At 31.0% G+C, this 16,361-nt stretch overlaps 2 protein-coding genes across 5 annotated transcripts in view; one reads left to right on the top strand and one right to left on the bottom strand.

The window, feature by feature from the left end:
• Positions 1-16,361, top strand: part of LOC113396155 (adenylate cyclase type 2-like) — a 198,437-nt gene that overhangs the window by 116,817 nt on the left and 65,259 nt on the right. The gene's annotated exons all lie outside the window — the stretch shown is intronic.
• LOC113396156 (probable E3 ubiquitin-protein ligase sinah) overlaps positions 1-16,361 on the bottom strand; it is a 56,210-nt gene that overhangs the window by 12,535 nt on the left and 27,314 nt on the right. The window contains exons 1-2 of one of the 2 annotated variants that reach the window (XM_026633982.2): positions 14,571-14,986; positions 9,240-9,369 (exon numbers count right to left, since the gene is read on the bottom strand). In XM_026633982.2, the coding sequence (XP_026489767.1) occupies positions 9,240-9,369; positions 14,571-14,684 (244 nt within the window). In that variant the 5' untranslated portion in view covers positions 14,685-14,986. Of the gene's footprint in view, positions 1-9,239; positions 9,370-14,570; positions 14,987-16,361 lie in introns of those variants that run through there. The other variant, XM_026633983.2, reaches the window with a different exon arrangement.

The raw sequence follows: 16,361 nt of genomic DNA, 5'->3' as shown, positions 1-16,361 counted from the left end.
AATAATGGCAATGAGCATCTTTGTCCTTATCTCTCGAATAAATATATCTTATATATTTGTTACAACTGAAAATGTCGACCAACGAGCGAGTACTATTATAAAACTTGATCACATACATATTATTTTCCAAATAGCACCTGACATGTTTTTTTATGTTTTTTTTTAATTTTTTTTAAAAAAAAAAAACCTGACATTTATATATTATTATTTTAAATATACATTATTAAGAACACAGCAAAAACAACAATTTTATTTAATCGACGTAGTTTTTATTGACACAAAGACCATTGAGTCGTTGATATATGTATGTTATTCATTTGGAAGTTTAAGTGCAAAATTGGATTATTTATGTTTCATTTTAAAATAAAATTTAATAGTTGACTGTTTTTAAATTTCTTTTATAAATAATGATAAAAAACTGTGGCGTCCGTATTCGCTGTTATCCATAACGGACATTTAAATTGAATTGTACTTACTCGTATATAGTCAATTACGTAGAAAAATGGTTTCTATTGAGTTCAACTCCATTTCGGTATTATCTGTACTTTAAGATTTTAAATTATGAATGGCAACATTTCTCACAAAAGCATTTGACGTGATTATGAAAATAAAACAAAAAAATATATATCGGTAGAAATTTAAACCAATAAAAAAAAACTACAAAGAGGAATTTGACGAATTAGGGCATTAACAGCATAGAAACGGCCGAGAAACAGCAATTTATTGCTACTTAAATTCAGCAACAATATCGTAACATCTGCTAGGCTAAGCTCTTTACTTTTATTACGAAGAAAGTTTGGAACTTATATCATCACGATACAATATAGGTTTGCCGATAAATATGTGGCTGAGTTTTATCTGAAATGTGAACATACTCGCCGATGTTTTTTTTTCAAAGACAAATATAGCACGTGAAAATTTAGCACTGCTAGCGTGGATATGAAGCTCCACAAGTTTTATCCAATGGAGCATATCGATTCTATCATTATCTTCATAAATAAATGGTGCCCTCCGTAGCCTCCGCGGGGCATATTCTAGTGCAAAAGTATGTCCGCTTTGTCAGGTTTGGATAAATAAAGATATTTCACTATAACTAAGCCAATGACACGTAAATCCGAAGAGGTTGAAAAGGATTCGGGCACAGGACCAACTGTTATTCGTGGTGTGCACACATCAAACTTCTAGATTTCCAGGCTGTAATGTATTTCGACTGAGAAGCTCAATAACTTTTAACGACTCAATCTAGTTTGAACATAGGACCTCAGTATCTTTTTTTTATGATATCGGTAGGCGGACGAGCGAATGGGCCACCTGATGGTAAGTGGTCACCACCGCCCATAGACAATGGCGTTGTAAGAAATATTAACCATTCTTTCACCAATACGCCACCAACCTTGGGAACTAAGATGTTACGTCCCTTGTGCCTGTGGTTACACTGGCTCACTCGCCCTTCAAACCGGAACACAACAATACTGCTGTTTGGCGGTAGAATATCTGATACCCAGACGGGCTTGCACAAAGTTCTACCACCAAGTAGCTACTAGACCAACGAGACAGTCGAATATACATTGTATTATACGACCGTAATAAAAAGTAGTGTGAACAGCAAGAGCGGATAACCGGCCAACGACAAAGATGTCGGTACGTCGTAATGTACGTGTTAGCGTAATACGTAGAAGTAAATTAAAAAAAAAAAGATTTCCTTAATAGCGTGTAAATGCGAAGGATACATTTGTAATAATAATACATAATCATTGCTATACAATTGTTGTAATGACTCAAATACATTAAAACTGATCATGCGATTTATATTACGTTATATTATTTGCCAATGACACGGTTTATTTGTCAACTAAGATTATACTTATCACAAAGTTGTTTTAAAATAAGCTATTGCGTATTAATATGCAATTATTAAGCATATAAGATAGTAAGCGCCTATGGCCCAGTGGCTAACACGTGCGTTTTAACCGATGTTTGCGGGTTCCAAGCACAGCTGAATTTTCATTTGCTTAATTTGTGTTTATAATTCATCTCGTGCTTGCCTGTTATCATCGCGAGGAAACATGTATGTGCGTCCACAAACATTAATTATATCAGCGTGAAATAAGCTCCAAGCATTCTCCTCAAGCGGAGAGGGGGCCTTGGTGTAGTCGTGGGATTTTCTTAAATTCGATTCGTTACTACGAGTTTACCTTACCTCCTATAAGTTGAATTGAAGCCTTTGTGCAACTGAAAGATATTTTTATACTACTTCATAATGAATACCAATATAGTATGCAATAACTTATTAAATATATGTCGAGAGATACTTTATCTATATATTTTTTGCATGAATTCAATAATTGATGCCTGGATTGAACCATGATTACGATCCAGATTCAGTATATTATAAGACTTACAACTGCGCTAACAATGTTAAGGCTTATCTGTACTTAAAGTGATTTGTTGATTTCTGGATACGATATATTTAAATTTTATTGTACTTTATTGACATACTCTGTAATTTAAACGGTTGAAAAGAGTGACCTCTGAGTTTCTTGCCGGTTAGTCTAAGTAGAATCTACTCTCCATACAGGTAGCTTTACTAAATATAGTTCTCTAAAATGACGATTAAAAAGTGCCTGTAAAAGACAACTCGATAAAGAATATTTTGATTTTTATTTTTCACTAAAATTTATGAATTATTTTGTTCAGAAAGGTGAGATACAAAAATACAAACATAAGCGTCTATAATGTCAGAGGGAAAACAAATTTGATGCAAATAAAGTTTTGCAAGGATGTCAAAAAACATTTTAGTATGCATGGATGTTTGTTATTTAATCATTATTTCGGCTTGCTCTTTAAAATACGACCTTTATTTTTATACGTACATATATTAACGCTAATTTGATTCATACATTTATATTTAAAACTAAAGTAAAATTTTCGCAATAACGGAACATAAGCATACATATATTTTGAAATATTCTGTTATGCTAAAATTTAAAATATAGCATTATATCTCTGTAACCGTTTTTTTTTTTTAACCAAAGCGTTACAGAACAATCCAATTTCAAAAATTGACATTTACGTTCGGAATCCGTTGATGGAAAAAAATAGAAACTGTGTCAAATTGGTAAAAAAGTTGTCATTGTGACAGAGTATCTAGTTCGGAAAAATATGACAGTTCGAAATACGAATGAGGTAATGTGAACGCGCGATCGAACGTATTCTTTTTTTAAATCATTTTGTTTAAAATCAGAACACTTTATTCCATAATTGTGCTTACAGCATTGACATTTTAAAGATCTTGTTGACTGCGTAATATCGGAAAAGTCTTGCAAAATGTGATTTCTTTATAGTAGGAGAATCCCTTTCGTGTCTGCAACTCATTATATTTGTGCAAGCGTGCATGCGACGTCATTCTGAATGCTTTTACCTATGAAATGTCAAATATTATTTTCTTTTAAAAAAATATTTTCTATGTTTTGTAGAAAACAGTGACAAATATCTTGCTTATAAGAATAACATTAGATGAAGATATAGACATAATAGTTATTTATTTAATGTATTAGGATTCGAATTCGCAACGGTAAATTATATAATATTATTATTATTTATCCAATTTAACGAGTTATCCTCGTGCCCACGAGGTATGGTAGTGTGCATAAGACGACTATGCAGAAAAAAAAATACAAATTAGATAATATTTGATAACTCATCATTCATGATGACATTTTATAAAAAATACTTAATTTAATTCAAATTGATCTAAAACGTAGCGATACAAGATACCTAAATACTGGAAAAATGGCAAGGACGTAAAAATCTTTGGAGATACAATTTATAATATAAAAAACTATTTCAGTATTTAAATAGCTTTATGGTACTTAAGCTGTTTTTTAAATGTATTTTTATGGCTTTAAAGACAAATATCTGTTCTATAGTATATTCTTTCGACTTTTGTCTGTTGTTTGTAGCATATTTTAATCGAAATTTTATAATTAATAAATGTAATAATTTTTCCGCCAACGATTCGAAATATAAAACGTTGATATTAATATATATGAATTAAAAAAAAAAAAACCAATTACTATCTAATATTTATCACTCAGAAGTAAGCCGGGATAATATACTTGTAAGATAATATTTAATTTTAATGAAAGTCTCACATACGTAGCCTCATACCGACATAAATAATTTAAGTACTTTTCCTTTGTATTATATATATTTTTTTTTCTTTTGAAAATAATTTGTTCAAGACCGAATTTGTCGACAGATTCGTAGGACTTTGTCATATTTAGCCTCGTAGACTATTAACTATAGTAAGGTATAGCAGGCTGTCAAGCAATAGGAAAACAGTACTTTGACAAAGACTTTGAGTTCAGATATTACATATACAACATACCATAGCATAGTATTATTTACACCTGGCGTGTTTAGCGGTAGTTTTTGACGAGGCAATGATTCATTGGCTAGACCCACTTGTGACGTCACACTAAAACCGAACAAAAAAGACTTTGATGCCTTAGAAATAAAATTCGTAATCGTTTAGAGAATTATGAGCCGAGATGGCCCAGTGGTTAGAACGCGTGCATCTTAACCGATGATTTCGGGTTCAAACCCAGGCAGGCACCACTGAATTTTCATGTGCTTAATTTGTGTTTATAATTCATCTTGTGCTCGGCGGTGAAGGAAAACATCGTGAGGAAACCTGCATGTTGTCTAATTTCAACGAAATTCTGCCACATGTGTATTCCACCAACCCGCATTGGAGCAGCGTGGTGGAATATGCTCCACACCTTCTCCTCAACGGGAGAGGAGGCCTTAGCCCAGCAGTGGGAAATTTACAGGCTGATTATGTAGATAATTTTAATTGATATAGTGTAATTATGTCATCGAGAATTTGAAATGTAATGAGATTATCGCGTATATGATACTATTATTTTAATTAATGAAGTCTCCCAGGCCGCTTATGTAGTATGTTAATATCTTGTATATTTTTTTAGATAAAGCTTATTATGTCAACGGAATAAATGACGTCATTGGTTAACATACGGAATTCTCGGAAGATAAAATATGCAAACGCGTTAAGTTAACGGAAGAGCGATTGTTTATTTGGTGAGATCGTTCGGATAGAATGTTCGTTATGTGTGGATCACGGGTTCGATTCCAGAATTTACTCAGTACAGCGTAGCGTGTAGAAAGAAATAATAGGAAAAATAGAAGACGATTTAAACTTCTGTGTCTTAGGTATCATGTAAGCTTAAATCATTTAAATCATTTTAAAACGACGTCTTTTAAAATGATATATTTTGTTTGATATATGATATGTTCGTTGCTAATATTATAAAATATATTAACGAAACTTCTTTATTTTTATATATTTCAATCCGTTACAACAAACGTTACATAATACATTTGAATGTTTAATTTAATTCATTAAAATAAATAATTGGAGACATTTTATTGCAATTAACTCGTATTTTTTTTTTGTTGACGGATACGCATTATGAAATTGAAATTATTGACGGATACGCATTGTTGCAAATTCAAACGAAACATAAACGACATAAAGATCAATATAAATTTAAATTAACGTGTCATCCGGTTTTTTTTTTTAGTGTAATAATGTCATTGACGTCGTTATTTCATCTGTTTTATAAAAAATATCTCAGTTGTGATTCTGTAACAATTCACTTCGTATCTTATTCGTGAAGTGTCTACAAACGCCGTATTGTGATACTCCATTCTGATCCGAGTGTCTTATAAATTATATAAGTGTTAAAGTCGAACGTCGCATAACACATTCTGATATGTTACGATTTTTATGAAACTTCGGTGAGTTGTAACACGTTTGCTCGAGGAGGTTTCTGTCACAAAAGAACAAGATCAAGACATTTAAAAACAAAGCTAAAATATTTTTTATTAAAAAAAAACTAAGCGATAAATTATAATCATTTTAATATCTTATAATTAAGATAGTTGTCGATAATCAAATTTTCCTATTTAGTTTTTATAGTCAATTTATCACATAGGTATATTTCTCCCGATTAAATATATTGCACAACATTAAATTATCGTCTGTGTATCTTTAAACAGCATTGAGAAAGGTCAGTTTTCGTATCCGTCTGTTTCTACCATAACATCTCTATAGGTACTTAAGTATTGACATTTCATGTTTGTTAATAAGGATTTAAGATCTGCTTTTATTTCGTACTGTATCAAATCTCACGGCGTTTTTTATGACATTTTTGGGTTGACTGAAATGGGCCACCTGATGGTAGGAAATATTAATTATTCTATCAACATTATGTGCAACCTAACTAACTTAAATATAAAGTTAAAATTATATTGTATCTAAGACAGGCAGGGAATAGTTAACTAACTGACTTAGACTATTTAAACATTCCCCAGAGAGGGTATGTGTGTGTTCAGTGGAGATTAGAAAATGGATTATCAATTCCACATTTTTAACACATATTGGCAGTAGAATTTGCGTTGAGTTGATGATACCTACCCTACATGTTATTTTATAAATGTTAAGTCGAGGCTGAACCGTCCTTATAAATTCAATGTCAAAACCGTTGTCTAATATAGAAGCCACCAGTTCAGCAAGATCAGAAGTCGGTCATAATAAAATTCTCATTTATAAATAATTGATATGAATATATGTATGAGTAATATTATTATATACAAACAGACATATAAAGAGAAACAAAGGAACTCTGTTAAACACAGAGCTAGCTTCAGCCTTTGTTCATCATCTCAAACATACTAACTTGTTAGAACTGTTTGTATTTACTTAGTATTTATTTGATAATAAAAGCCGAGGCGGTCGAGATAATTAAACTTGAGGAGTGTCTGGCATATCCGTGGAATGGTTCCTCAGGGACATCGAATCGAAGTAATAAAAGTATATGTAACTGTCCACTGTCCCACTACTGGGCTATGATCAGCTTTTAAAGAGAGCGTTTGAACTTTATTCCACCACTCGTCTCCAAAGCATGTTGGTGGATACCCATGTAGCAGATGTTCATCTGACATCTTTTCCCGGATGTTTTGAACACACATTAAGTACCTGAAAATTCAGTCGTGATTGCTTGGGTTGGTACCCACTATCATGTTTCTGTGTATTACTTATACATAATATATTATTCTATTGAAAGACATAATGTCATTTTAGCGACTCGACCGGGGTTTTGTACCGAGGAACTCGGGATCTGCAACCTTTGCATGTTTTTATTTTGCTTCGTTGGTCTGGTCGGTATAAAAATATGCAAAGGATATCATAGATGGTGTTTTTTCATCAAAAATACTATTAATCGCAACGATCTATTGAATAATTTTAATTAAAATATGATCTCAAAAAGATTTAATATAAAAATGACCAACGAAATGTTTGGAATCCTTATCTAGGTTCAAAAGAATCTCTTTATAAAAACTTTGATCCGAATATATTTCAATGACTTTTATTCCTTTGAGTAATAATAAAATTAAAACAATTAATATTTTCATCGACAACAACCAACCCGCATTGGACCGACGTAATGAGCTACAAAATTTATCTGCAATAGGAAGGAGTCCATAGCCTTTAATCTCATATTTATTAACATACATTTACACAGATAATTTAAAAACAACCGACATAAACAGTCAAAAAATTAAAACGGTGTAAGTTAAATAAAAAAGTTCTCACTAAAGACTTTGGTTTCTCCTTTTTTTGAACATTGAATTGAACTTGAATAATAAAAAAAACGAAATCTCTAAAGAGGTTTTAACACGAGGAAATAAATTTAAAAATACATATAAAGGAAGGTCAATGTTGCGTGTGTTTTTAAAATTAATATACTTAATATAAATAATATTATCTTAGAGATATGTTAAAATGTTTTATTTTTGTTTTAATAAAAAAAAAACATATCTGTTTGATATTGAAGGATAAGTTTCTCGGTTTTTGTTTAAATGATACGTATATGAAGACCAGATAGTATGACGTCACGTCACGTGGGCTACTTGAATATGTTTATTCTCACGATATGAATCTCTGTTTAGTTATCATTTATACAGTTAATTATGACGAATAACTATGACTAACCTTTCTTAAAATTGTGAATCCGTACGAGGAATCTAAGTTTCCGGTTCCGTGAAATCAGTAAATCCTTCCTGAGAATAGGTATTCGTTTCTATAATAAAATTCCCCAAGTATATTCTTTCAGAAATAAAGTTAGGAATAATGCGCCGAAAATTGGAATTTTTCAGAAAATTTAGGATGTCTGAGCAAATAAATATGCACCTGTGCGAAGCCGGGGCGTGTATCTAGTATTAGTATAAATATTAAAAAACATATTATGAGTTTATCAATTAATATGATGATAGGGGATTAATAATAGTTAGTCAGTATTGATATTAAGGAAAATAAAAGTGTATATTAGTATAAACGTAAATAAAATAAATAAATTTAAAAAAAAACAAAAAGAAATCCAAATCCGGCACGTAATTATTATGATAATTATTTATCCGAAAAATATAACACCTCAAGGGATTAATCACTATAACCCTTCGATTTGTATGTTAGGAAAGCAATTACGCGGTCCTCACTTATCAATAAATAATCTGTTAGAATAACCTTATTAAATAACAACAACGGTAATTTGATAACCTTTAGCGTTGGGGTAATCAATAGAATTCAATAATCAAATCCAACATTGTAGGATGAATTATAATTCGCAAATGAAATTAATATTATGTGTTAGTCTCGCCTTATTTATAATATTTTAATCTGTGGTACAAAACTAACTTGCACAAATATTGCATATCTATATAAGTTATTTTATAATATATTACTTTATACTATACAGTTTATAATGTATAAACTAGAATTATATAACGAAGTTTCAGTGTTATCAATATTTAGTGATTTCTAAAACATGCATTTTTTTTTTCTTTCCTTTATATAAAACTATTCTTGCAGCTGAATGGATCAATACCTTGTAGCGTCATACTTTTTAAAAATAAAAGGTGCACGATTGCCTGTCACAGAGGCTCGGGTTTTACTATTTGGTTATTATTTAAGTTTGTGTTTCGGAAATACAATTTCAGAGTTATACATATTTTGCCGTTTTAGATATTTGTTATAAATGGAAATAAATAAGCTGATAGAACATTTTTCCATATGATTTTCGTATTATTTGATAATTTCTCAGAGCTAAGCCTGTCGGGCAGTTTAGATAGTACATCGATTATATTAGTCTCACCTTCTATGTCCACATTTTCTCCACTGGACGACTCTGATGCGTCGTCTTCTATCTTCTTCTCTGTAACTATTGTCATGCTGTTCTCTCCGCAGTCGTTGTTTTGAGATCTCTTCTCCGTCACGGAATGGAACTGTTGACAAAAATAAATTGTGAATTACTAAATAATAAACCTGTTATTTATCTGTTAATGTGACCTTTACCTTACCGCTTTGGAAAATAAACAATTTAAAACTTCAAATTTGTGTTACAGACCTAGTTGAAGGTTCTCAATAAATAAGATATTATATGAAAATGATTAAAATCAGAACGAAACAAAAGTTGTAGGCATATTAGAATATGGTCTAAATACAGCTTGAGTTTAGGAGTTAAAGATGCTTAATGTACTCGAATTCGAATTGTTTGGTATCCATTGTATTTATTGACTGGAATAAAGCTACTCGATATCGATACGATTGGAATCGTGAAAGCCGACTAAGGGATTTTCTGATAAACGCATCCATCAAACGAGGAAGAACGTTAGGCAGGCGCTAAATGTCTACCAAATACTTTTTTCCTACAGAATGGGAGGGATAAAGAAAACTAACAATGATTATGTTTAGAAAATATTCGGTTACTACGTTCAAGGAATGTTTGCTTACGGATGGTACGATTGTCTACGTTTCTTAAGTTCGAAATCGACTTTTACGGATCATTATTCGTAGTTCGAAAGCGATATGATTTTTATTACTTACAAATGAATAGTAGTGACGTACTTAAAAGTAAATCGACACTTTGGTATCGACAGCGTTGGTATTTATATTGGGATTAATGTCTGAATCAACAATAATGATACTCTACTAATGAATCCAGCTCTATCAACTAATGCTCAAGTAAAGTTCAAATCTATGTTCGATACACTATACTTGTACATCAACTGTTAAAAATCTACGACCAGTTAAAAAATAAACACCCCGGTATGAGCAGGCTTTTGTTTATCTCAAATAGTATCAATAATGGATTTCCTTATAATAATTTTTTTTTTGAAACTTGAAATAATCTAACCCCTTTTATTTAATCTTCTTAAAATTCATTAATTTTTGTACGCAAACCTTTCTTAAAGGTTTTCAAATTTTACAATATTGAAAAAACTTTTTACTAGCTCGACACGGAGCATGAACCATGGACCTCGGGATCTGCTTAAAAACTAGCTACTAAACCAATGAGGCAGTCGACACAATATACTTACATGACATGTTTGCATTAATTCCCTCATCTATAAATCATGTCTAAGTAATCGCGATCTCAAGTTTTATCGTTATTAGGAATAATGACCTCGGTCAGACTTTGCTTTGGCTCCAATTGCTGAAGACATATTCACGTGATTTTATTGATGCAATTGGACGATACATACCGAAGGTTAATCTTCGTTAGATGCATTTAGCTTTTGCGAAACCGGTTCGAACTGGATTTTGTAAAATTGGTTAAAACTAGTTTCTATTGATCATGAACTTGATATTGCAGTTCCCATCACCCATGCCATGGCATCCTTAAGTGCCGCTTATCTTGTTGTAATTAATATATTTAGGGTTCCGTTGTGAAATTGATTTATATGATTATTTTTACTGTTCATTTTAACGTTATAATATTGTTTTGTGAAGTTATTTTAATTATGCATAACAATAATATAAGGACAAGATGAAAGGAAAACAATTAACGCAAGATATAGTTATTTATAATAATAATTCCACTTACAATTATATCTATATTTTTATTACTTTCACAGTGTGGCCATCCTGTCATTTTGCAAGTCGAGGAAATGCAAGAGGTTCAATAACGCCGCGTAATGCAATTTACCGTTTCTATACTCTGTGGCATAACACGGATCTCCTGTTTTGAAATTATGTTTTGATGACTTATTCAAATGTATCTTGATGTACTTTTTATATTCTCATAGAAAACAGATTATATATATATTTATCAATAATACTGCACATTTATTTTTATTTGTTTGGAACTCATAAAAAAGTAAGTCTTATCCGTACGTTTACGTCTGATACAGTAGCAAAAATGGATTAGGTATTTGACAAATTATAGCTTCAAGGCTGTATCGAAGGTGTTTTTTTCGAGACGAAAAGAAAAATAAATGTTGAATCACTTTTTTTATTTGCATCAAGTACTAATGTTTAATAAAGTGTAGTTAAGTTATTACTGTAAAAAATTATTATAATAACTCGATATCTCAAACGATTACTCGATTTCATTAGTAGCTCATTCGATGATGAGCCATGAGGAATCAATTAATCAAAAATAAAAACAAAATACGTGAGCAATTACTGTTTTTATTATTATTATTCATCTGTTTTATTATGGAGATTAATTCTAAAACGCATCGCTATTTATTTTTAAAAAAAATCGTGTTCGATTATATTCAAATTTAGAATAAAAGCAAAGCTGCCAGTCTTTACTGTAAATCTTCCATGAATACTATACATTAATCATACGATACCGATGTGCTGCCATTTGTATCAGAGATGTTATATCCTTCTGATAGTAATTACTCTGACCAACATACCATTCATACAGAAAGCGATAGAAGCCTTTGCTGTTTGGAATTTAACTGTAATGGGAAACTACGTCTGACTATATGCACGTTCTATTTTTAAATTGACTTGTCTTTGGTCTTGTGACTAGCTTATAAGGACACAGATCTCTTGCTCTAGATTAAAATTTCTTGCCAGGCTTTTTAAAGCTATTCTTCTGCCGATAAATTCTCATTAGTCTGGAGTTTGCAAATGGGCGGTGTTGACACTCCCAATGACGTGGAAAGTAAGTAAACGCATTCGCGTTGTAAGACAATGTTGATATTTCTTGCGGAGTATATGTTTATGCCGGTGGTGTCCCCTTATCATAAGGTGGTTAAATAACCAACGTTTTAAAAAAAGTCCTACGTTTGAACACTCACAGTCGTGTTGTATTATGAGTAAGGGAATTGAGATTGCACCTGTATTTACGCACACTTCTACACAATAGTATGTATTGTGCTGTGTCTGAGACAATAAACGCCTGTAGACGCCATAACAATTATTGGTCTTTGTGTTTAATATGGCGGTGGCCTGTGTGACTGGCATCGGTCAAGAGTACATCATCACTAATGTTAAGTTACCAATTATATGACATAGAAGCAATAGTATTTTATTACAGTACGTCCTTAACAGAGCAAATGCCTTTTTTATGACTCGAGACAACAAAAACTATTAAAAGTGTTATTGATAAATGCATTTGACGACTGATTGTGAATATTGAATATGTTTTATCAAATTAATAAAATAAATGCAATAATATAATATAGCAATATTTCAAATGATCTTTTATGTATTTTTTATCACAATAAAAATCCGTTGATTCTCTTTCGCCGGGTCTTTCCGACTATTTTATAATGAATAATGTATTTTTGAATTTGCGAGGAATATTCTAAATATTGTTATTTATTGTAAATAAAATTAATTAAACTTATTTCTGATATACGTTTTAATTAATATAAAAACAGTTGCATTGCAATATTCAAATAGCAGTTTTATTTATTTTCGAAATATATCTAATATGTTACCTTCGTTACTGTCATAAAACTAAGTACATAAATTACACATATAACATATACAAGATTTGTTATAAATATACAGTATATCTAAATAATGAATGATATTATCTTTTTTTTTTATTGATGTTTAGTACGCAATTGCGGCAAATGCATCAAGTCGAAGGACAAAATGAATACGCAAATGTTATCTAATGAATATTTTACTTCATTATTTGTAGATAACCTCCTTGTAAAATTAATCACGAGTTATTCGGAACATCAAGACGAATGTAGTTTTGGGGTTAATGACTTACAAATTTGTCACTAATACTAATTGCCGTACCTATCAAAAATTTTAGAATGTTTTAAATATTATAGTATTATGTAAATGCTTCTTGGTTGATTACCAAGTAGCATATTATTTCGTTTATTTTAAACTGTTTTTTGCACTGACATAAAGATTTTAATCAAGAATTAAAATGATGTAGTTAGGCTAAAATGAAAATAATTTATTCAACTAAAAATGCATATCATTACACGCATAAAAACTTTGTAAGATGTTATAAGAAAATACAATAACTTCTATTCAATTTTAATTAAATTAGTAAAAAAAATACTAGAAGTATTCTATTGAAAGTCGAAACTCACCGCAGAATGTGATCGTAAAATTTCAGAAGTAATAATTGCTAATAATAAGCATTTACAGGTACGATTCACACATCCACAAAGTGTATCACCGTAAGACTGTGTTCACCATTTACGAGTGAGATACGAAGTGAGTTTTTACAAAATCCAATGCTAGTTATGAGACCCTGGTAACATTGTGCAGTATGATACTGTAAAGTATAACGATGGAGGTGGGACGAGGCCATAACGGCTCAGAGAAATAAGGAACATTTATTCCTTCAAATCAGACTCGTTTGAATTGACTCGGTAGGTTTTTCGGTAATACATTGTGATCAACGTTGTGTTTTTTAAACCTAGAGCTTTATTGGTACCATAGCTTTATAATATCTGCAATGTCCATGTGAAACGAATCTACACTATCTAAACACACTACTTATCTGAAGGCTTTAAAAATTCATAGATAGATTTTATCATATGTAATTTGTTTATAAGATATATAACAAATTAAAATGTAGATCTATATTATATTGCCCTTAAATAACCTTCTAAGTCCAGTCCACGATGTTTAGGCGTGTTATAAGGAACACAAAGACATACATATTAATACAATCTTGTTCACATTTATACTATAATAAGTAAGCTATAAGTAAAATCGAATTCACTCTAACATTAAGAGTAAACTATTTTCTTTAGTTATTATATCTAGAAGACGTGACTTATCTTTTATCTTGTATCTTATTAGAAATAAATACATTTATAAGTATAAAATATATAACGGTTTCCACTTTGTACATAATAAAATTTAAATAATATAATTATTATTATACTTCCTTTGGTTTAAGAATCTAAATACAAATATTTGATTCTAGAAATATCTTCAACTGTAACAAGTTTTGTCGAATCGTCATTTTATAAGATATGTAGACAAACTTAACAGCTGATTGCTGACGGAAAATAAATAACAAAGTACTAAAGAAAAGTGCACGTGTTATATAAACGACCTAAAACAAAGTGCAAGAAGAACAAGCGATGTGATCTAACGACTATTTCTTGTCTATGAATATGTGCTAAATTATTAATGATTATACGTTTGTTTCTGGTAATTTAAAAGAATGATTTGTATTCTTATTTTAAAATTCAAATCTTACCGATCTTCCGAATAGGAACATTTTTGATTCACGTCTCAAACTTTGGAATTCTCTAGACCCGTAACATTCCATCTCGTCCGAAGCGTACATGTGGTTGTAGACGTGTCTTCGCATTTCAATTGTTATTTAATTCACAAACAACAATAGAACATTAACGAAAATATAACTTCACGAAAACTTCGAATTTTAAAATTCAATTTATTTTAAACTTCGAATATTTTCAAGAGAGAGCAACCTTCGATAGCACGTTAAAATATCCGACTCGACATCGAAAACGGTCGCACAAAAACGTCAACACAGTACAAAAACGAAAAAAAAAGCGATTAGGTTTTTTCTACGAAAAATTTCACTCGGATTTTTTGCCTCTCGATTTAACACGACCAACCGAGGATCGATACCGTGGTAAACTAATTGCGAGTCAAGAAATGTTTTAACAATAGATTTGCAATAAAAATGTAAACCACGATCATTGTTTCGAAGACAATGAGATTATTTTGTACTAACGCAACAAGTAGTCAATGAGGCTACTTGGTTCCCACAGATATGCGTAACCGAAAATATGAATTAATTTATTATTATTTCTGATACGACAATACTTAATCCAGGGAGTGGGCTTTGATCAACAATACCAATACCACGACGTGGTATTTATGATCAAGAGATGCAGGGGAAAGGATACGGGTACCACACGTTCGACAGCTTTACCGATGATGGTTAAGTCTTGGATCATTGGCGAAACGCCTAAGATGGTTTTTTAAAAAACATTTTTGGGGGAAAGGGTAGATCACCAGAAGACTGCTTGCTTCCGGCTTCCGGCTTCTTATGGTGCTTAAGAAGGCTGTTTGTTACGGTGTCTATAAATATAATAAAATATAAAAACTTTTTTGGTCTGATATGAAATTATATTGATTTATTTTAACAATCAATAAACCACTGACTTCGGAGTTAATTCTGAATAACGACGTTCTATGGAACTATTTTAATTAATAATATTAGCTTAATAATATTTAAATGCAGTAGAGTCTGTTTGTGTATTTGGTTATCTGAAGATAAAATAGAACTATTTGAAAAAAAATCACGTTAGACTGAGAGCCCATTCATTGAGAAAGGTTATAGACTAGCATCACGCTATGACCCTTAAAGAGATAAAATTTAACGTGAGTAAAACCACATCGAAGAGCTAGTATAATATATATTGTATGACAAACAATATTATAAACGTGATATTGTATTTTATAATAATCTATGTCAGATCAACGAACTCTAATATAATCACAGGAATTCAGATCTAAACGTGCAAGATGCTGATAACTCGAGCCTTTGTAAGATAAATATTTCATTAAACAGTTATGATAATAAATATTCACACACACAGTTACAATATCATTCCTCTTGTAAAATGGTATGGGAGGTATTTACCCAAACTTGTACGAATGGTTAAAAGTAGTTCCCTGAGTGGAACTATAAATCAGTAAAATTGATTCAGTTCAATGTATGATTGGCTAGCTGTTTTTGCGTTTTTTTTTGGGTATCTACTCACTGCAACCGAGAGATTCCAAACTTAAATCCAAGCCAGCTTTAATTTGCCTGATGCTACTTTAGAAATATTTTTGCTGACGAGTTTGCCACCAGAATTTCCTACAACATCTAAATGACAAAATTAAATACGTTGTTATTTACATATATTTTATCTTATCATGGCGTTAAGTGTTTCTTTGCTAATATTCGAGTCACTTCCTTATTGTCGTCAATTGCAATAACCATATAATAAAAATTATGTAATGCTTTTAT

Source organism: Vanessa tameamea, chromosome 16 (assembly GCF_037043105.1).
Source record: "Vanessa tameamea isolate UH-Manoa-2023 chromosome 16, ilVanTame1 primary haplotype, whole genome shotgun sequence".
Classification (NCBI taxonomy): Eukaryota; Metazoa; Arthropoda; class Insecta; order Lepidoptera; family Nymphalidae; genus Vanessa; species Vanessa tameamea.
Note: the sequence above shows the minus strand (reverse complement) of the source record. Positions and strands in the feature narration are given on the sequence as shown.